General features: G+C 34.9%; 1 protein-coding gene across 1 annotated transcript; it reads right to left on the bottom strand.

Annotated features, from left to right (window-relative positions):
* Positions 1-5,402: 5,402 nt before the first annotated feature.
* On the bottom strand, positions 5,403-10,785 carry LOC103977629 (protein DROOPING LEAF-like). The gene is made up of 7 exons (XM_009393202.3): positions 10,526-10,785; positions 9,555-9,686; positions 9,030-9,141; positions 8,876-8,924; positions 5,911-5,986; positions 5,735-5,797; positions 5,403-5,634 (listed from the first exon to the last, which is right to left on the bottom strand). Exons 1-7 carry the CDS (start codon positions 10,748-10,750, stop codon positions 5,572-5,574), a joined length of 720 nt encoding a protein of 239 aa, XP_009391477.1. The 5' UTR covers positions 10,751-10,785; the 3' UTR covers positions 5,403-5,571.
* Between the last annotated feature and the right edge of the window lie 12,859 nt (positions 10,786-23,644).

Raw genomic sequence — 23,644 nt, 5'->3', positions numbered from 1 at the left:
AAATATATTCATTGTTATTCCTAATGGCTCATAAATATGATGTTTTCTCTCTTTTTAAAAAAAAATTAAAACTATGATCAAAAAGTTCTTTAAAGTATCTATTAACACAATATATTCAAATGGTTGAAAAGAATACTAAAGTCGAAAATCTATCTATATTTGAAAATCATGAAATTCAAATATCTTTTGGACCTATATATTTAAATTTTTTGTTAATCTTGTTAATCGACTATCAATACCTATTCTTAAGAATAATTATGAATATTTAGATATCTTTCGTATCCATGGCTTCGACCTTATAAGAAACATAAATTAGAATAACGTTTTTTCTAGGTTATTTAAATATCAATAATTCTTATATTTGTTTTGATCTAATTGAACTTGAGATTTACTTTTTCACATCATGTTCAATTGGTTGAAGATCAAATTCCATCCACATCCACATTCACAAATGATAATAAAATAAATCCATAAATCATCTCAAATTAGTCACCATCATTGTAATCTCTAAATTATGAAATTCCTATTACTTAATATTCTTTACCAACTCAATCCGTTTATATTTGTGATTCTTCTAACATGTCTTTCCAAAACCCACCTTCTTTGGTAGGTAATCATGAATCCTCACCTTCCATTTTATGAGTCACTGCCAAGTTTGATGCATGCATCAACTTCATTCGGTTCCTATTCGGATATATCTGTCGCTTGAGTCGATGCAAGTTAGTGACTTACCATTGGTGGTTGATCTTCATCAGGCAAACACCACTACAAGAGCATCTTTTGGCTTACCTTTGAATGAGTGAGTCACCTTCAAGAGGTATGGTCTATCATTTTATCCAACTCTAGAAACACCTCATTTCTTCAACTTGAATCGTCCTCTGTCACTCAAGCTATGAAACAGATCCAAAGTGGAGAGAAGAGAAGCCATATGTGATGAATTTAATGCTCTCATAAAGAATATAATTTGGGAGTTTGTTCCTAATGCCTCCAATCAAAACATCAACTTCCTAGAGGAGACTATTATGAATTTTTATAATCAAACGAAATTTGGATGAAAGTTTTGTGAAGGTCGATTTATCACCAAAGGATTTCATCAACTTCCTATAGTAGACTATTATGAAACTTTCAGCCCTATAATCAAACCACAAATAATTCAGCTTGTTCTTTCTCTTTCTCTTGCTCTCACTCATGGATGGCTGATACTGCTGGGCTTTGTTGATGCCTCTTGCCCAATCATGTGTGTGTACCTTGCGCTTGGTTTCATTAATTGAAGAACTTTATTCTCACCCTTGGCTTTATTAACTCTAAATTTGATACTTTATTTTTTATATTGATAAGTCTATCACAATTTATATTCTTGTCTATATAGATGGCTTATTAATCATAGGAAATTTCAAGCTGTTTATTTATTATGGCATTGTTGCTCTCTCTAGGAGATTCTCAATTAAAGATCTTGATAATCTTCACTACTACTTGGGGAGTTGAAGTTATATCTATTGCTAAAAGCATCTTTCTCTTACAACATAATTATATTCAAGATCTACTTAAGCAATTAAAGATGTAGGACATCAAAGAGATAATCACACCTCTCAACACCGCAACACGATTGGTCCTTAATGATAGCTCTCCTATTGTAGATACTACCGAATATCATATTCTCATTAGTGTCATGCAATACTTATCACTTACATAGTCAAACATTTCTTATACCGTCAATAAACTTGCTCAACTCATTGGACAATTCCCAAGCGTCTTCATGGATATCTCAAACATTACTATCTCTCATAACCTTATTATATGATATTCCCAATCACTCGTTCTTTCTGTTTATTCTGATACTACTTTGGTCAATAATTGTGATGACTTTATATTCATCTTGGCTTATGTCATTTTTATTGAAGCCAACCCAATAGCATGGTGCTCTAAAAAGCAATAGACAATTGTCTGTCAACCACGGAAGTTGAATATCACTCTATTTTCTCTACTATGGCTAAGTTACCTTAGCTCACAAATCTTTCATCTGAGTTGGGCATGTCGCTTGGTCAACCTCCTCGTCTTCTTTGTGATAATATTAGTGTAATTTATTTACGTGCTAATTCGATATTTCACTCTCGTATCTCTACACATAATCAAGTTGATGACATCCTTACAAAAACCCCCCATTAATGTTTATGATGGAAGCACGGGAAAAAATCTTTTAATATCAAATCACTCCATTAAGAAAGAATCCTTTTATATCACTCAATAAATTTAAGGCAATCAGAAAATATTGTCAGTTCCACAAATTTAGATGATAAATATAATTATTTTAAGGATTTATTTATTATTTTATTTATCACTATGTTGACTAAGTGTATATAAGGAGTGCTAACCTACACATTGAATACAAGCATTCTTCATCCCGTCAAACTTTGTGTTTTGTCTTTTCCTATCGCCCCCGTCAATGTCATGGTTTGGGCTCTCGAAATCCAAAAGCATATGGATGGAACTCATTGCACGACAAACTGTCTCTTTCGGATCACAGACACTGTAGAGACGTTTTACTATCTCAACCTGTTGAGAGACAATTTCCAGGTTGTGTACTGTTCAAGATCACATTTTGTTCCACTGCTGCCACTGTGTATGGACCAACCACAGCAGCATAAATAGCATCGAGTGGAGAGATCTCCCAAAGCCAAAGCACCCTCGAGCATGCATCTCTCTTGTGATGGTCAGTGTAGCCAAAAGAGGGGTGCAGCTCTTCCACCACCATCATCCCAAGCACCACACCACGCATTCATGCCCTCTTTCTCCCGGCCCCTCCCCTCGAGGCTGTCCATGGTGGCTCAACGCCAAGGTGACTCGGATGAGATTGGCGTCTTCGAGGCGACACGGTACTTCTCCGGTGGAGGGAGCCATGGGAGAAGATAGAGTGAGTTGGGTTGCAGGTAGGAAGAGTTTGGATACAGTACTAAGAGCCATCCTCCCCCGGCAGTCCAAGAAGGGTGAGAACCAGCGCAAGGATGACAACAAGTGTCGTAAGTTAGCTACCTGTCTGTGCTCTTTCTTCAATCAAACTATCTACGAGAAGAAATCACAGTCGGAGAAAGATCGAAATCTGAAGGAGATGCAGGCAGGGAGGAGAAGAAGCAGCATCAGCTATTCCCAGACCATCAGAAGCAACGAGGGTTACTCCAATGGCAGGACCAACGGGCACCAGAAGCCTGTTCATTTCAGCTCACAGAGAGAAGCTTGGTACCACAACAGGGTGACAAGCGAGGTCTGGCCAGCTGAGAGACCCAAGTCCATGGATGGTTATCCTGAGAACAAGTGCGGGGTTAATGGAAATGGTGATGGGTTATCCAAGGAAGAAGAATTGGCGAGTGAAGAGTTCATGGAGAAAGAAGAGTTGGCCATGAGGATGGAAGAGGAGGATGGCGGAGGGAGTGACTCCAGCTCTGATCTATTTGAACTGAAGACTTATGAGAGGTAGTCAAGAGACGTGCTTCCATTTCTGGTGTTGCATGCATTTTGAGAAACCAGTATCTTAACAATCTTTGCTTCCTCTCTGTTTAGGATTGCTTCTTATTACTTTGGCTTGCAAATAGAACACAAGAAGAAATTAGTTCTATATCTCAAGTTGGAGCATATGAAACTTTCTTATGCCAATTATGAAGCTATGAAGTAAAATTATCTGTTTCTTTGACAAATATTGTGGGTTCTGATGCACCTCTTTGTTCTCAAATAACTCAACTGACTGATTGTAAGTAACCTGAATTCAAGACATGAAAAGAATATAAAGGAGTAATTCATACTATGAAAGATAGTAACAACTGATGGGATTATATGCCACCAAGCCATGAAGTTTATGGCATAATCACAAGAAGTAAGCTTGCTGAAAGGTTATTTTTCTAGGCCAGAATATGATTAGACACCAGCAGGAAAGGTATGTACTCAACTGTAAGGTTGTGCTAAGCAGGATTTAATTTGTTCTTGTATTTATTTATTTATTTCTTTAGAAGAAACATATATTTGTTGGGCACTAAGTAACAGTGACTGTGATAGTGACACTGACAATGGTGATGATAGTTAAGATAATGACATTTTTGAACTAATTAGGGGTTTGAAAAGTATAGACACAATCTTTTATTATTTTCCTAGGCCAATAATTTTTTTCAAAAAAATAGTTTTTAATATATATATATATATATATATATATATTAATTACTATATCTCAAAAAAATTGAGTATGTTTCTAGGAGAAATATTTTTATTCCAAGAGCTTCCACAGTACACATTATAATAATGCATAGTTCAAAAAGTCAGCTGTAAAATACTGTTTTCATTTTTTTTACAAATAATACATTCTATTATACCACATATGATTCCCATTAGTAAAATAAAAATAAATACTAACTCTCTTCATTCCCATTGCTTTGGGACCACATATGTGTTGGAGTGGGTGAATGATGAAGCAGACTAAAGCATAGTTCCACACAATCTTTATCTTGTGTTGGATACATCATACAGTCATTCTCATGCATAGTGACTCCCACCATTGGTGCCCAAAGCAAACCATAGACAACCTCATAAATAGTCATCACTTTTGCCTGTTTTCCTATTGATGAATCTCTTAATTAGCAGCAGCCTGTTAATTAAAACTTTCTTTGTAACTACAGTAACTTGTTTCTTTGTAACAAGTTATTTTATGACCAAGAAAGAGAGTTTGGACCATTTTTCTCCTCAAAAGAGAAGTAGACAAACTCTTAATCACTTTTTTTCTTTATTTTTTTATTTACATATCATGAATTGAAATGAGTGGATTCAACCCACAGTTTATTAATAAAAGATAGTTTCCAAAGGATGAAGAATAAGGACTATTTTTTTCAAAGAATAAAGATAGATAAGAAGGATGGCTTATGGCTGCATTTACTAGCTCCATATAAAACAGGTAAGTTTATTATAGATTTATAGCAATTCATAGAAAGAGAGGATAGAAAGTTATAATGAACTAAACATGAGAGGATAGAGAGATTTATAGCAATTGATCTTAGGAAAATGAGCCTTCAAAATGCTTGTCCAGATGATGGCACCTGAACTAATGCTGAAATTTCAATAACATGTTTCACTCAATTGATTTATAGAAGTTTGCTTTGATTGATTTGGTGTTGCAAACTCTTGTCCATTAAACATAAAAGACATGTACATAGCTGCTGACAAATCCTTGTCAAGACTTGGGTTGAGCAGATAACTTTTTGAACTCATCAAAACCATAGAGATAGATGAAAGTGCATTTTTGTGTTTGATACAAGTCCTCATACTCCTTCCTGGGTCAAAGCTTATCTACATCAATTAACTTGTTAGAGACTTCATAACTTAATCTTCAATGGCAGTCCTCTTTTTTCTCTCTACACACTGAATACTTAGGTCTGGATCATGAAAATTCACATATATGCATTCAATTCATATGAGCCACATCTATATCATTTCCTCCTAGGAAATACTACAGCATGGAGTTGTTTTTTTTTTATAGGGAGAGGACAAGATCCAAGCAAAGCTTAACAACAGAGCTCCATATGTTGATTGGGAACCCTAATCCTTCTGTTCCGTTTGTTCATTAAAATTGGAGTTTTCCATTGTAGAGCAACTTCTTTCCTGTACCATTAAGCCAAGAAAGAAGAGACACAAACAACAATTAATGAAGCCACAAGGAAACAATGACTCTTTTTCTTTTCACAGGAAAGATAGGATTTACCACTTGTGGAACGGGAGCCAGCTTATCGTCAATAATTGAGCAACGAGGATCACACTTTGCCCACTTTAGTTCATGTTACAAGAAGCATGTAAGCTACAGGCATTAACAACATCTAAAGAAGTAGATTAGTGAGACGATGTACGAAGAAATAGGTTGTTTGTGTGATGATAACTTACATTCTTCGAAGCCATGCTAAAAGCTTCGCGGTGAGGAATGTCGGGTTTAGATGCTTTGATTCGCTGTATTTCTTCCCTGTCATGATGTGCAACTTGAGTTATGTACTTTGGCAGCTTAGGCATAATCAGGAGGAAAGTTTAGCTACCTTTCAGCTGCATTCCGAATCAAAATGTTGCATTATATGTGCTGATCAAATTTTGGGGAAATCAAAAGGATAATATATATTTTTATTTAAGCAAGTTTTTTCGACTCACATATCTCCTATTTCCACTTCTTGATCTCATTTTTATTTATTTTTTTTCTATTTCATTACATCATGATAGATATGAAAGGTGGGATAGCAATAAATAACATGAAGAAATCAAACGAAGAAAGCAATGTGGCATAGAAAAGTATGGATTAATGACATATTCATTCTTCTAAAGGATTCGATGGAAGTGTCGTAAAGGAAATGATGCTAATAAAGCTTATCAAGAACGAGTAGGAAAATCTTAAATTGAGGAATGCTAGAATGGCATGAAATAGGCATCCAACATGAGAATGCAATTTTTCCTGAAATTGTGGCACACAAATTGTCGCGAAATTTGAATGAACTAAACTTGATTGATTCTACTATTACATACGATGAGTATATACATATATCAATGACACTTTTAAAATATTATGATGATTATCTTATTTATCTCTTACTTTCTATCTTAAATTTAATTATCTTTTCAATAATTCTATGACTTTTTTTTGTTTTCCTTTATTTATCTCTACATTTCTCTGATCTTGATAACTCTCTTCACTTTCCACAACTATGCTTTAGGAGTACTGTTGTCTAAGACATGATGTCTCTATAGTTGTGGATACTTCTTGATCACGTACTAAGAAAAACAAAGATCTCAAAGGCATTTTTGGATGCAGTGCAATTGGGGAGGAAGGATTGAGTTCCCCCTCTGAAGTCAATCAATGATGATTGGTTTAGTGCAAATACTTGTATTTATTGGCCGAGTTTTTCCCAAATCAAAATGCTGCAGATCATTAATAATGAAGAATTCTCCATGTGCAAAGTTGTGATATATGTGCAATTTACATGTTATAATCTATGAGAAAAATGATGAAAAATGCTAGAACAATATAAACAAGGGATATAAGAAGACAAGAGACATTGAAGCAAGTTAAGCATTGAATGAACTTGTAAGACTTAGATGGCTTTTAGGTCTAAGCATTTTGAGCTTAACAAAGTTAATCAACTAATTATCTCATCGGGTCAAGTCATGACAATTGATAACAGATTCGAGCTCACATGCACTATACCCTCATTAACATCGAGTGGGGAAATTTCGATAGACACAAATGTGAAAAAAATTTTTATCAACCTTCGATCATGAAATCAATTCGATCATAAGCTTAGATATTGAAAAAAAGAAAAGGTTCAACATTTTCGGAGTGGAAATTTCACTATACAATTTATCAAGCATTGTAATTTACAAGTCTTCAACAATTGTGCTTCTGCTAAAATTATCCTCAACAGTGGTGCTCTAAAAAGTAATACTGCCAACAACTTCTTGATTTATACTAACATTATCTGATTTTATAGATTCTTTCACATAAAAGTTATATAAACTTTTATACTTCTAATAAATATTGCCAATACTATCGATGCTTTATTATGTTTCTTTGACATTTTTATATTGTGAAAGTCTTTGTCAAGTTTAACAATATGGCAGCTCTAACATTGTTCTTTGATCTTCTGTGTTTTCCATATATGCTTTTTCACTAATATTTTGCATGTACTTCATCTTGCTCATACATGATCTAAATATGATCAATCCCAATAAAATCTCATCATCATCTGACATATGATATTTTTCTTTCTTTGATATTTTCATCCTATTCATACTCTTTGTTGTCTTCCAATTCTTCGTTATCTTGATATTGGTAACATCTTCTTATCTAATTTATCATTAAACTCATTGATGGTATGATAAAATATTATTAATCATAAATAAAATTTAAGATTGTCTAAATGTCACTTCTCTGTTTGATCTAGTAATATATGAAAACATACATATATATACTATTACTCAATAGATGAATTATATTACTTCATCATCCAATTCGTGTTAATAGTTGATTTTTTTTAATCTCATTGGAATATTACGAATTGCACATCATGTGCTATATCTTTAAACCCTTCACAATTAATTTTTTTCAGGTCTTCTAATCCAAAGAAAGTTTTCTTCTTAGCTTTCCACATGTAGTCTTATTTTCCACATAACATTGATAAAAAGGAGATATCCAAAAACTTAAGAAAAATTTATGAACTATACCTTCAATTGACTTCTTAAAAATAAAACTGTGAAATAATATTCCAATTTTCTGATTGTTTTCTTCAATCATTATTATTGCTGTGAATTCTATCGATTACCTTCTTTATTGTTGTGTCTTCCTCTTGTTCTATGATTTTTATTTAGGTCTGTTAATCACAAGAATTTGATTTGTTTTATTCCGATGAATAAGATCATAAATACTCTATTAAACACATTAAAACTTGCTCGATGATGATATACTCAAATATAATTCACAAAGAAGGGATCACACTGTATGCAATTTCCAACAGCAGACAAAGGACTTGCAATGGCAACAGTGAATGCAGAAAAAATCTTGCAAAAAACACTAAAATGCATACAATTAGAAACATAGTGGCATGTTAAATTAGTAAAGATTCATGGAATTGTTTAAGCTTAATACATTATTGTTCTGCTATATTGTGTTTATGCTTCCCAGGAAGAATAGAAAATACATTATTAGTATTAATGTTGGTGGAGAGGCATGTCTTTGTTTGAAGTTAGATTTAGAAGGTTGCTCCAATCTGCTGTTCCATATATTATATAGCCACAAGAATGTATAAATATTATGCTGGTAATGCTTACTCAGATCAAATATGATGACAAGCCAAACCTTTCTGATTCTTACCTCATGAAGCGATTATAAGCTGAAGGCATTCTGTGTTTCTTCTCAGGAGCTGACATCAAATCATGAAAAATTTCCTCAAAACGATCACACGAGAAATAAAATTTGGAGAGGAAGGAAGAACATGAAAGGAAGAAAATAAAACCAAGAACTTTACGTTTCACTACAAACGACGGTTTTTGAATTGTTGGTTCATTTGAATTTGATGACGACGACGATGATGATGATGATGGCGAAGGTTGGCTCCTCAGGCAGTCCATGCAACCACCCTAATTAACAACAAAGAGAAATAAATTCTTCCATCTTTCAGAGTTAAAAGCAAACAACAGGAAGAGCAAGTGTTATATATATATATGTATGTATGTATGTATGTATATATATTTAGTAGCTGAAAAATATGACTGCCACCGGAAGAAAGAAAAGGAATAGTAAAAAGTAACCTAAGTTTATATTTATTTTGCTTTCCTAAAAGAAATGTTGCAGCATGATTATTATTGAACTGTACTTAATTGAGAGTAAAGCTAACAACAAACTTCAAAGGGGAATGAGGAAAGCACAAGACCAAGACTTCAATGATTAGTAATACAGCCTAGTCTAAGTTAGATCTTAGTCATTCTACACTTCACACCATGCATGTTTGTCACTGAGCATTACAAACCTAAACAAACAAGGAGGAGAAAACCTGAAGGCCCAGCTGATGATTGGTGGGGCTATGGGACTGCTCCATGGGTCTGGGGCTAAGAAAGGAGACATGGTTGCAGTGACCACATCTCACTGTTACTGTGTCCATCATCGGCTTGCTTGGAACTCCAACCTGCAGCCAAGAGAAAAGATCTGTTTCCATTTAAGAGCAAGGAGTAAGTGGAAACACTTGTTTGAAACCTTCTGATGTCATTGAAAGCATTTGTTAGGTCTTATTTTCCATTCGGTGTCCATTTTAGATCTGTTCAAGTGGATGGAAATCGATCTTCGATTACACTAAGAGAAAGCTAAGGGAGTACATATCGAAGTCGAGTCGATCGGGTGTCGTGCGTATGCTATCATAATGCTGTGATGAGGAAACAAAGCAATTCAGCACGGCGTAACAGTGGAATATGATCAAACATGGAAGGGGGCTTGCTGTTATCTATCGGCTTTGTATGTGCTCACAGATCAAGATCAGCTGCATTTCATGGAACTCAAATCTGCAACAGCTGAGGAAATCATCTTTGGCTTCCTCATGCATGCACATGTTTTGATCTCCCCTGAATTGCTGTTTTCCGTTTGTAGAATTCATCCCTTCTTTTTCTCTCTTAGAGAAGAGGAGTACAAATCTTACATGCAAGTTTGATTTCCTAAGTTAACAGAACAAAAAGCCTAGAAAAGCATCATGAACAGCACTAACACTATCAACACGAACAGAAGAATAACAAAGCAGTACCATCAACCGGATCTTCTCAAAGTGAACAGAAGGGTATGAGAAAAAAAGATGATGATGATGAACATTACTTTGAAAAATTGGTGAAGCAAAATAAATATATGATACGAAATAGCATTAAGATTAACACTACAACAGATTAGCTCATGTAGCTGAAGAAGATGCTTTTTCCTGTGCATCAAAACCATCATGTTTGCTCTATGTTTTCCCCCTTTTCCACTCATCGAAGGAATTACCGCAAGAACAGTGTTGCAGTAGGTGCAACGCACGTAACACAAGTGCTCCATGGGAGAGACCAAATCCATGAGTACGTACAGGGAGATCGAAGAGGAAGAAGGAGAAGAGAGGGAGAGAAGCGGCAGTCTGCTCTCCTGTGTCCAAGAGTTCTTCACAGGGATGTGGCGTGCACCATGGCTTAGGGTTCTGTTCTGGCAATAATGCCCGGGGGGAACCCCACTCATGGTACGTACGGCCAACCCCAACCCAGCTACAGAAAGGCATGCGGCGCCTATTTTTCTTGAGATCTTTGACGTATGGTGAATGCTTAGCATCTTTGTTAATGATTAAGACAGGAGAATTAACCTCACTTGTCTTTTTGAGCTCATCAAATTATTACTCCGGTCAAAGATGAGCATGCTCGATCGATCTCTAGCTTGCTCCGTAGCTGTTCTGACTTCATGACAGCAAGATATAAATATAAAATGTCCATGGATTCATCTTTTCTATGAATGCATAGTGATCGAAGGAGATACATGCAAATCTTATATGTCCAGCTACTTTAATCACTTGTGGTAAACTTGATGTAAAGGAGACTAAAACATCTATGGATGACCCTCCATCATTCTCCCTACTATAGATAAGATGCATCCAAACCAGGAAGATCATTTCTCCTCCAGTTTTAGCCGCTGCAAATCCATCTCCTATGTCGAGTCCACAAGCCATATAATTTTGCAGAAACCATGTATCGATATATATTTATATATATTTATTTATCACGAGAAGAATGAGAGAGAGAGAGAGAGAGAGATTCACTTGCAGTAGGAGTAGAGATTTAAGTAAGAGGTGGGAAAAGGTGGACGGCATCAGTTGTCACTGTCTTGAGGAGCCATTGAGTGCGGGAAGTGATGTGACCACTCCTGGGTTTCCCGCAGGAGTAAAGGAAGGGACACACCCCTACGCTTGCCCACTTCGTATAACCTCTGCTTTTGTCTCCACCATAGCCTTTGGTTCTCTCTCTCTCTCTCTCTCTCTCTCTCTCTCTCTCTCTCTGTAGGCTCTGCGGACAGAGGAGGAGGAAGAGCTCGAGCTGCTGGCCACCTTCCATGGTTTTAGCTTTTACCCACCATCGAGAGGAGGTGCACGCCAGGCTTCACTCTCTACAATTTAGGGAAATGGTGGGTGGGTGACATAGCCTTTTCAGATCCCGATTCCACACACTTGACCCTAATTGGGGGTAGGTGTACTGCTCGTGGTAGATTTGATGCTCTCTTTTTTGGCACCTCGAGACTGGTCTCTTTTGTTTGGTTGGGTGTCAATGCGCACTCTCACGAGTTTATGTATCGTACTCTCGTTTCTGTGTCAGATTCAATCAAACACTTTTATCATTTTAAGTAAAGATAATGTTTACCCATCGAGCACAGCCGCGAGGAATCGACACCTTTGGTTTATGGCCTTTGTTCTTCCCATTCTTACCGACCTGGGATTATATCATATAATCATCTATATATTTATTTCAAAGGTCTTTGTTTTTTTATTATTATTATTATCTATTATAATTTATTTAATTTTAGTTTCACAATCGACGGTTTTGATTCTATCAAATTTAAAATCGATCGGCTTCAAATTATTCTTATTTTGATTTTGGTATCGTTACTTCCAAAACTATCGAATCATTAATAAAAAAATTTAAATTATTCTATCAAGATTCATATCCAAATCATTAAACTTTTAATATGAAATGCTTTATTTTTTTTAGCTATTCAAAATTTCAAGAGTCAAAATCGAGATTCTGATTCGATTCGGAATTACCCGTGAAAACCGGTGGAATTTAGAGGTGTCTCGAACACATTTGTAAGATGGACCAGCAAGTTGTCTAAGTAGACAAGGGAGAGGCAGTCCCACTGTACTTAGTACAACATGCTTATCGAGATTGCTAATAGCTATGGGACCATGGCACCAACTTTTCCGGCATACCATGCGGCAAGAATTGATATCACAACTCACATGGATGCATCAAATCGATGGGTCTTTAATGAGTCGAATTAACATCCAAATAGTTCTCATTCATTATCATCCACACTTGCAAATGCATGTCGACATCATTTCAATTAACCTTTCTTGTTATCTTATTACCTTAATCGATTGGTTTCGAAAGCATGAATATAACCCAAAAAGAAAAATGATTGATTTGATTAACCTCTTCCCATGTGAGTAGTTTTTTTTTTTTTTTCTTTCCGACGATTGTGATTTAGGAAGTCTAGTGCAGCTCAATTTCATGCTCGTTTTTTGTTTCGATTCGAAAGCATCTTAACCTTACGCATAAAACAATAAACTTGATGAGGTTCATTAGATTCTTGCCAATTAAAATGTGCTTCACACACACACACACACACACACACACAGTACGTTAGTCTCTCTCATTTCACTTCTCCATTAGTAATGATGTTCTTTGACTTAAGGATGAGATAATTCTTTTCGAGATCGGCTAATTTCAAATAAAACGTTATAGAACACATTGAATTTGAGAAACTTTTTATGTGTAGCTTATCGCATGAATATTGCAAGGGAAGCTGTAATAGGACTTTTGTTTTCATAGATCCTCATGAATTCATGTGGTGGCTATTTCCTTGTTCAAATTTCGACAATAATATAGGGGCCCAAATTAAATGCTGATAGTTCCATTGCATGATCCCTCAGGTAGGTGTTCAATTTGTGGTCTTGATATAAATTCCAATAAGGTACCATGTCACTGTTTTGGAATATAATTTCTGTGTGAGAGAGGATAATCTAATGGCTTAAATTTTTCGATCACACGGTAGCTTCAATCATGCGAATTACTTAATTTTTTGTAAAAAAAATATTATGATATTATAGGCAGATTACAGACACTGAGATAATAATAATAGTAATAATTCGAATTGGATGAGTAAGATAATATATATATATATATATAGGCTTTTGAATTGTGATATATAGTAACCTTTTCGAATTGACTTGCACTCAAATAAATAAAATATATCTAACAACCAATAAGTGAATTTCAATATCCAAATATTATGTAAAATATTTTTTGAGAAAAAAATTATGTAATCAACCCTACTAGTTAGGATGTATGGAATTGAAAAGTATCTTAGCTTTTATTGATACTGATATGCTAACAAGAAAAAGATCACAGATTTTTCATTTGTGATTGTGACTATCTAATAGAGAAACCCAACCAAAAGTCTTCATAATCATTTTCTACTATGCTGTCAGAAAGGAAATTGAGTTCCATATAACACCAAGGGCTGATACTTTCATCAATAGTTTAGAGAACAGTTTCAATGATCGCATTGCTACATTTTACTTCTAAATTATTGGATATTTATATTTAGTTCTTTTCTAATATATTGAAAATTCATCTGTAGTTATCAATTTCTAGACAATTTTCCACCTCATTTTCACTTTTTCATCTTGTTTGTTATAAGCAAGTCCTTCAAGAAACCATTATTTTCTCAGCTTTCTTCCCTAATGTGGAGTGGAAGTAATAGTGTAAATGCTTTTGTTTTCAAAAGAATTTGACACTTAAGTTTTTCACATCTGGTGATTTCAGAAATAAACGAAACAAGATTAACATACCCTTTTTTGCATGAGTTATTGAAAATTTTTCGAAAGGTATTAGCAGACAATGTATAGATCAGTGTATACATTTAGAGAAAGTTATCTGATTCCATCAGGAAGGAAACTAGTGTTACATGATGAAAACACTTTAATTTGGAAAAGGTAATGTATTATTGATCCAATATGACTCTCTGCCAGATTCAGCTGGCACTGTTCTTCTGTTTATGATCATAATAAATAACAAATTTTCAGCTGCTAGATAGAGAACGGGAACAACTATGAATGCTGCATATCGCAGGTATGAGATTTGTGATGCTACTTACTGTACAAGGTTATCTTCTTCTTGCATGGAAGATAGATTCAATCAACATTGCTCAAGTATGTTAGACTACTAAAGTTATTCGCATGCACGATAACAAGCTTATTGTATGTTTGATACTCAAAGAGATGCAAGGGAGATTAAATGTGATATGTTATGTTGAGAGTCTGCCCATGGGCTATATAAAGCCATGTTTTGTACCCTTGTCCTCCTCTATGTGTGTGTTGGAAACAAGTGAGCTGTAGTAAGTTTTCTGGTGAATACATACATTTAAGAGAAACTCCTCTTCCCTTATCCAAATTATCTGGTGCATTCCCAATACAAATCTCTTAATTGACAAAGGAGAACTATGATTTATGTGCATATGCATATAAATGAAGGTTCTTCTAGATGCTCTAAATGTATGAGAGCTTATAGAAGATAGTTTCGTTAAACCAAGTGCAAAGAAAGAAGCACAAATGGATAAAGAAGCAATGAAATAACTTAAAGATCTAAGAAATAGGGAGAACAAGGCCTTATTTACAATATACCAAGGCATTGACGAAGTCACGTTCGAGATTATTGCTCTATCGAAGACATCAAAGGAGGCATGGAACATTTTACAAAGAGCATTTGGTAGTGTGGACAATGTGAAAAAGATCTGTCTATATTCTTTAAGAGGTAATTTTGAAAAACTACAATAAGATACATATGAATCTATCTCTTATTACTTCTCCAAAGTCATTTTTATTATTCATCAAATGAGAAAAATTTGTGAAGAAACAAATGACCAATGAGTGATGGAGAAAATTTTAAGATATTTAGATCTGAAGTTTAATTTTATTGTCGTAGCAATTGAAGAATCCAAAGACCTAGAACAAATATATTTAGAATAACTAATCAGTTTTTCCTAAGCACATGAACAAAGACTTATAAGAAGAGGAGAAGATAAATCATTGGAACAAGCTCTATAAACTAAAATAACACTTGAGAACAAAGGAGAACCAAGATCTTAAAGAGGTAGAGGTCATGGGCAATGAGGAAGAGGTCAACCTACTAAAGAAGCACAAAATAACAAAAATGAATGTTATGTTTACAAGAAGTTTCACCGCTATGTTGGAGAATGCTACTGTAATCCCAAAAATGGATGTTAAAATGTAAATTTTACAAATACAGAAGAAAAGATAATTCTATTTTACTAATGACTGATGATGATTTAAAAGATACTCAATCCATAACATGGTATATAGACATAGGTACCTTTAATCATATAAGCGACTATAAGAAACTCTTTGCCAAAATTAATATGAATTATTCTAGTAATATTAATTTTTGTAATTTATTATAAAGACAAATAAGAGCCAAAGATAATAATTTTCTTAAGTTCAATAATCAGAAGTAAATATACATTTCAAATGTATATTATGTTTTTGATATGAAAAATAATATTATTAGCTTACGCCAGTTGCTTGAGAAAGTATATGATATTGAATTAAAAGATTTATCTTTTTTTATTCATGAAAAGAACAAGACTTTAATCTCTCATATGAAAATACTAAGAATAATATGTTTATTCTACAATTGGATACTAACAAAATAAATTATTAAAATGTTAGTATTATGAACAATTTTATACTATGACATCTAAGATATGGGTACTTCAATTTTAAGGCTTTGAAGCTTTTGAAGAATAATAATATGCTGCAAAGTTTACCAAAAATTGAGCATCCAATAAAGTTTTGTGAAGTCTGAGCAACATAGGAGATCGTTCAAAATGATACAACTAAAAACACCAAGGCAATAGCTTGACTTGATGCACTCGGATATATGTAGTCCTATCACTCCTACATCTAAGTGATAGAAATAGGTATTTTCTTACCTTCATAGATAATTATAATGATAAAACTTAGATTTAATTATTTAAAAAAGAAGTGTTTAATAAATTTAAAGAGTTTAAGAACTCGATTGAGATACAAAATAGCTATAAGCTAAAATGTTTAATCACAAATGAGGAGGTGAATACATGTCAAATAAATTTGAAGGTTAATGTAAAGATAATAGAATTATACATCAGTAGAACTCCAAAAGAATTTTGGAGAGATATTTTTTTTATTAAAGTATATCTTTGAAGAAACTTAATGAGTGTTACAAAAATTGTAGTAGAACTACTTACTACTTCACAAAAAAAAAAAAAGGTAGATCTTCCAAAATTAGTAGCTCTATCTACTAGTCAATTGCTATCTTTAGGGGAAAAGCAACAATGTAGACAACTAACTTTATATATAATAAAATAATATCTCTCACAAGATATTGAAGAAACGAAGGAACTGAGGTACTTCCTTGGACAAAATTAACTAAAGCTTGAGAGTCTTTACGCAAGAGTAGGTTTGAGTAGTTCAAGTCCTTAGCTTTCTTAAAGCCAAACAACATTGCCTTACATTCAGCCATAGTGGGTGAAGGAGCTTAACAAGAGCACATCCCTAAGCCAATAAATAGCTTGGACTCGACATCTCTCAAAACAAATCCAAAGCCACTCTATGCCATAGAAGAAGCATAAGATCCATCAGTATCTAGTATATACATATAAGACTATTGGTTTAAACTAGATTTCTAATCTTGGAGTCGAGGATTGTCCTCAAGTTATTGTCTGAAGGTAAAATGATTTACTAGTGTTAATCAAAACCTTGTGCACTAAGGAACGAGGCTTAGTATAGTGGTTATAAAACTTAGTTGTGTTTCAGTTATTCCATAGCAACCAAAAAGCTATTGCTATGATCACATAAATTCAGATCTTCAAAACCTTACCACATAAAGGTTAAGGCCTTCCTTCTCTTTGAGTTAGTCGCTCAAAAGCCATGATTCTATATAAGTAAAATTAAAGCCAATATGTTGCTGTGATAAAACTCAAAACTCAATTGCAAACTTACATTCCGTGAAAATATGATGCATAGAATCTATAAAAAGTTAGCAACAATAACGCACATCAACTTAGCTTCGAACAAAATTTAAAATCCAACCATGGACCCAATGCCATGCAAACTTTCATAAAAATAACTTTAAATCTTGGAGCAAACTTCAACCACTAAGTCGCCTTCCAACCGGACTAAGCTTCCACCTCAATCATTTTGGATACTTTCATTTTATTGTATATTGCTTTAATGGTTAGGAAACCATCATGGCTGTTAGTCCAATTTCATTTATCAAAAAAATCATATTCTCATCCTAGTAGCCACCACACATCAGATTAAAGACCCTGTAGGAGATTATCTTCTTAAATGTTTACATAAGTGCGCCAAGCACTTAAGGTAGAGTATCAACCCAAGGGTTCTTCCATAAGGAAACATCCATCTCAATATCTAAAACCTTTTGAAAGTTATTCCTGGTGTCAAACAAGAGGTTTTGTATACTCCTAAAAGTCAATGAAGGCCTTTTGAATTCCTCTTTAATCTACGAGTATAAGTAATCATATTTAGCCTTAAGGATCCTAACTTAAAGAAGGTTGTCATTATTAATAAAATCATATATTAATACGTTTGATAGTAATGGACTTTTTTTAGCTTTAATAAAATCACATATTCCCAAACCCCCATCCTCCTTGGTCGAACGCATGGTATCTCTATTTATTAAGTGTATTCTCTTACTACCTTGAGATTTACCCCAAAAGAAGTTCTTAGAGATTTTGAAAATTTTATTGAGAATTTTATTTGACACTCAACTATTCATTAAAACATAAGTTGGAATGAAATCAATGACAACATTGATCATGACAAGTTTCCCTACATGAGAAAACAAGTCTTTATACCACCCTTGAACTTTATTAACTATTTTATCAACCATGATCGACTAAAATTTTTCAAGTAGCCTATCAAACTGATATATGCTTTTAGGTAACTACAGAGCTAGGTTCCTTCCTTGATACTAAAACAATTATAGGCTGCATATTTGATTTGGCCTTAAAGGCTTGAGAAAATAAATGATATATTTGGTAGGATTAACTCTAAGATTAGTGATTCTCTCAAATGTCCTAAGGATGCTTTAGGTTTGATTAGCCTTGAAAGCCAATATTACGTCATCTATTAAAAACAAGCGAGAGATGTTGACAAATACTCCTAGAATTAATAGCTTGGGTAACTAAACTAGATAAGAGCTATTAGACTAAGATAAATAAATATGAAGAAATTAAGTTATATTATCTAATTCTCATCTTATTTTTAAAGAGTTAATTACATATTACCCCTTATAATTAGCTCCCTTTAGCATCTCGATCTGTACACTTTTAAAAGTTATATTGGAATTCCTATACTTACGAAAGTGAAATATTAATATCCTTATATAGGGTTAAAAAGATAATTTTATAGGATTAAAAATTAAGAGAGAGAGAGAGAGAGAGAGAGAGAGAGAGAGAAGGGTTTTATTGGAGTAATGAGGTTTAATATTTTACTTTTGTAAGTACATATATCTCGATATAACTTTTGAAAGTATAGGGATTGTGATGCTAAATGTAACTAATTACAAGGGATAATATGTAATTAGTCATATTTTTAAACTAGTATGAAGGATATCATTAATTAAACATAAAAATTAAGGGGTAAAAATGTAAGTCCAAATCCAATCTATAAACTTTGGAGGAAAATTCATCTCAACAAGAATAAAACTCATAGCTTCCTAAGACAAAGAGACGTAAGCCTTCTCAATGTTAAGCTTGATGAGGTTCATAAGAGATTTCCCTTTCGATCTACTCAAAGTATGGACCAATTCATTGATAATAATATTATCATGAATATTTTTATCATGGACATTCTTGACTAACTAAGGTATTCTAGTAAGGTTTAATATGATTAGCCAAAACCTTAGCGAGAAATTTATATACCACATTGCACATAGCAATTGGTCTAAATTCATTAACCTACTAAGTGTTAAGTTTTTTAGGCAAAACACTAAGAAAGTTCTATTTCATTCACAAGGTAAAAAGTCATTAAAAACATTGACATGAAAGTCCTTGAAAGCACCATATATCTATCTCTTGATGTTCTTTGAAAATCCTTAGAAGAATTTAACATTGAAGTGATCTAGACAAGGACTATTTTCTTTTTCCATATGATTAAGAGTAAGAGAGATTTCAGACTAGGTAAAATTCTCATAAAGATGCTCATGAGCCAAAAAGGAAGTTTAAGGATGATAATATCTTAATGCCAAGAAATAAAATCAAAGAATCTAACAGGGTTCCATAACCTTGTGTATTACTCAGCAAACATCTAAGGCATGAGATTATCATTATAGATCTCCTCCCTGAACTATCTAGGATTATCACTATAGAGTTTTTCTTATGCTTAAAGTTAACCACTATCTAGGATTATCACTATTATCTTAGATTGGTGATAACCACTTTATCACCATCACTAATCCAATTAATTTTTGCTCTAACCGACCACTTGGTTATCATCTATTTATTAAGAGCGATGAGTTTATTAGTGAGACAGTGAAGATCTATGACATATTCATTAGTGAATTTACCCCTAAAGTCCTTATCCTCAATCTCACAAATTTTAACTGAAGACTCCTTAATTTCAGCTTCCACAGTAGACCCCTGAGCCTTTCACTTAGAACTTGAGAGGTCTAACATATGTGCTTACCTTTATATTATATAAGTAGATTAAGAACTTAAGAGGTCTTGCATATGGATGCCACCCAAATTCGCTTACTCTTCCAAGCTACCAAAATGCCTCCAAATCTCCTACAGGTAGCCTCACACTTCCCTTGCCAAGTTCTTCCTAATTTCTACAAGAATTCTAATTTTGATCTTTTTGCATATGAGTTTCTAGCAAGTCAAATAGACTAATATTATGTAACGATAATAAACTATTGAGGGTTTCCTAACATTCCCTTTTTATTACCCCTCTGCAATTCCACGTATGATAATTCATAAACAAGTTTAGGAAGAAGACACCCCCTCTTGCCTTAAGTCTTCTTTGCTTAATAAGGATACCTCTAATAGCTTCCATATTATGTATTTCTTTTACTTGTATTTGTTGGAACTGAACTTATCAACTAGGTTATCAAACTTCAAACCCTCACATGATCCTTTTGGTCTCAAAGGTTGGGAGAATGTTTTCCCCTACAACAATTGCTAAGAAGGTGAAGTCATCTGTCTCTCTAGTGATAGGAATATTCTAGACAAAAGTGCTAGTCATATAAGCCCAGCAAGCCAATCACATGAGTGATGGCACATGTGACTTGATACAGAATCTTTTTGCTTATTATATTTTGGCATATATTACTTTATAACTATTACATATATATATATATATATATAGTGATGTCCTTGGATTTGTGCAATAGGAATCGGATCGTGATGAGATCACGATAATGAGATCGATTCATCTTTAAACACAGATCCTAAATAATCCCAGTCATAGGTTACTTGAGAGGGATATCGTGATAACCGGACAGACTGGTGTGCTGTATACCCGTCCATATGATAGATGCATCTGCTCTCATAGTTGCTCGTGTAGGGATATTAGGGATACAGTACATGTGCTCATTGGAGAATGAGTTCACTGATTGATCCGCTTACGGAATGCTGGATGGTTGATGATGCCTTATTGTCAGAGAATGATTCCATAGTCCTAGTGGTGTATCTGGTCCTTAGACTTGAGTCACCAAGGATGTCCTGTATGAGTGCTCCACTCTTTAATACCAGACTTATAGGTTTAGCTGTCCCAGATCTAGTACAACTGGTCATTGGGAGTGGTAGTCGACCTTACGAGGGCTATTGAGTGTCGATAGAGGATCATCCACTCTCGGCATCATGAGAGGAATATCTCATGTGTTCTTGCTCAGACAAATCCTTAGCCAGGGTCATTCGGGTTGAGAGAGAAAGAGTTCTCCGGGAGAATCCGATTAGAGCGAGACTCGAGTAGAAACCGTATGGGTCTGACAGCACTATGCTCGATATACGGTCTCTGGGATATTAGATGGATGAGGGACTATAGGTACATGGTAACTGATGACAGATAGGTCCAATGGATTGGATTCCCCTGTATCGTCTGGGGACTACGACGTAGTGGCCTAGTACGTCCGTAGTTGATGAGTCAAGTGAATTATTATAGAGATAATAATTCACTAAGTTAGAAGGAGTTCTGACAGGTATGACTCATGGCCAGCTCGATATTGGGCCTAGAGGGTCACACACATATGGTAGGCATTGCGATGAGTAGAGGTTCAGATGTGAGATATCCGACGGAGCCCTTATCTTATTGGATGCAGATCCAATACCCACTAGGGGAGGACCCATTAGGGTTTGACAGGGGACCTCTATAAATAAGAGGGATTCAGAGCCTCATAGGCTAGAGCCTTTGCTTGCCTCTCATATTTTCCTCCCCCTCTCCTATTTTCCTCCCCTCTCCACCTCAGAGTAGGCTTGGAGTTTTGAGGAGCATCATCGCAACCCTACTGTGTGGATCACCGCTAGAGAGGAGGACGCTTGACCTCCTTCACCCTCTCCTAAAGATCTGCAAGGAAACAAGGATATACGATCTCCCTAGGTAACACAATCTACTCTATACGAAGTTTTAAGTTTCGCGGATTTTGCGCACCAATCTTCGCATGACGACGAACATCTCTTTGGGAATCGGGGATTTTGTTTTCTTGTTCTTCCGCTACGCATGTGATGTCGCCCCCAAGATTTTTCAACAAAAAGACCCTTCATTGTTGAGGGATTCAGAAGGATTCGAGATTTTCATGATAATACTATTTCCAAATAGAGAAACCCTACTAGAAGCTTCAAAGGGCCAAGCCCCATATTCAGCATGGGAATCAAAGTGAGCTTTTGATGCTATTGAAGGGACTCTAATGGAACTTATATTAGACTACACTATAGCTCCATGTTGCCTCTTTGCCCCCTCGACAACTGAAACTCTTCTTTGCATTGAAGGCTAGTTGTCTCTTTCTTCTAACCGTATTAATTATCTTCAACTGCTAAGCCCAAACCATCCTAGCGGATTTAAATAAAGATGTCTTTCTAACCTCTGACCTTGTCACAGGCTAATGTTTACCCAATTGAGACAAAGGTGGTTGATCTACTCATTTGTCCAATTGGCTGCATAAGCTACTTGAGATGTTCCCGAGCCCCTTCCCTCATTGGTTTGGCTTGACCTGGTCATACGACCTTTGAGTTTCCTTTGGACTCGAACTCATGGGACATAGAGGAGTTCATTTTCCTTCTCCTCTCGCTTCTTGATAACCGCCGAAGGTTCCACCTTCCCGTCCTAGACCTTTTTCTCAAGTCCCATCTCACAAGCACTAGTTTTATACCATAGTTGTTCGCACTTAAAGCATATGTTCAAAATGTTTTCAAAAACAACAAATTGAAAGATCGATCTTGACGCAAACACCTTGAGGAAGGGGTTTAGAAACATATGAAAGAATGCAAACCCTTTTATACTTGCCCTTGGTTTAGCAATGGTGATTTGATCAATTTTAAATAGTTTTTCTATTCCAATCATAATTTGGCTAAGGGTTTCATTGTTTAATCGAAAGCCCTAGAAATTGGATCCATGTTAGAACCATTTTAATTTTCTCCTATAAAAAGTTAAAAAGACGGTTTCTAAGAGATGACAAACAATGCTTGTCCTCGAACAAACCAAGGGCTCCCCATAAAGACTATAAAAATGGCTGACTCTAAAAAGAAATGAAAATAGAAAAAACCCATGGCTAAATCAACCATATGACATCCCAATTTCATCCCCTATAGTTTAGGAAGAATATCTTGATCGTCTCAAGAGGGAGAATCCTATCTAAGAATTTACCATATAAGCTCAAGTGTCATTCATCCTTAGCAGCATTCACCACTTCTATGCCTAACTCAACTATCTTTGTTGTTTGCTCCTGTATCTTCAACATCTTTGCCTCTAGCAATGCATCAAGAAGCCAATCACTTACCCCATTATCCCACGAAACAAGCTCACCAAAAAGTCTGACCTAATTTACCAAAAAGCCCTTCCATGGTTGGGATAGGATGTGATAGTATTGGGAGGAGACTACGTCCTCCCTTAAACAGTTGTAGGCTCTCCCCCTCTTACGGAGAGGAGGGTCTTTGCTATTGAACAAACATTGGAGGTAGGTTGAATGATGGAATTGAGCCCTTAAAAGAGGTGAAAGGGACCCTAATGTCCCTACAAGAGCCCTCGAGGCATGAAGAAGTTGGACTGGAGTAAGAAGGGGGCACCTTAACATCCCT

This window comes from Musa acuminata, chromosome BXJ2-4, assembly GCF_036884655.1.
Source record: "Musa acuminata AAA Group cultivar baxijiao chromosome BXJ2-4, Cavendish_Baxijiao_AAA, whole genome shotgun sequence".
NCBI lineage: Eukaryota > Viridiplantae > Streptophyta > Magnoliopsida > Zingiberales > Musaceae > Musa > Musa acuminata.
This window is presented reverse-complemented; position numbering and strand designations above follow the sequence as displayed.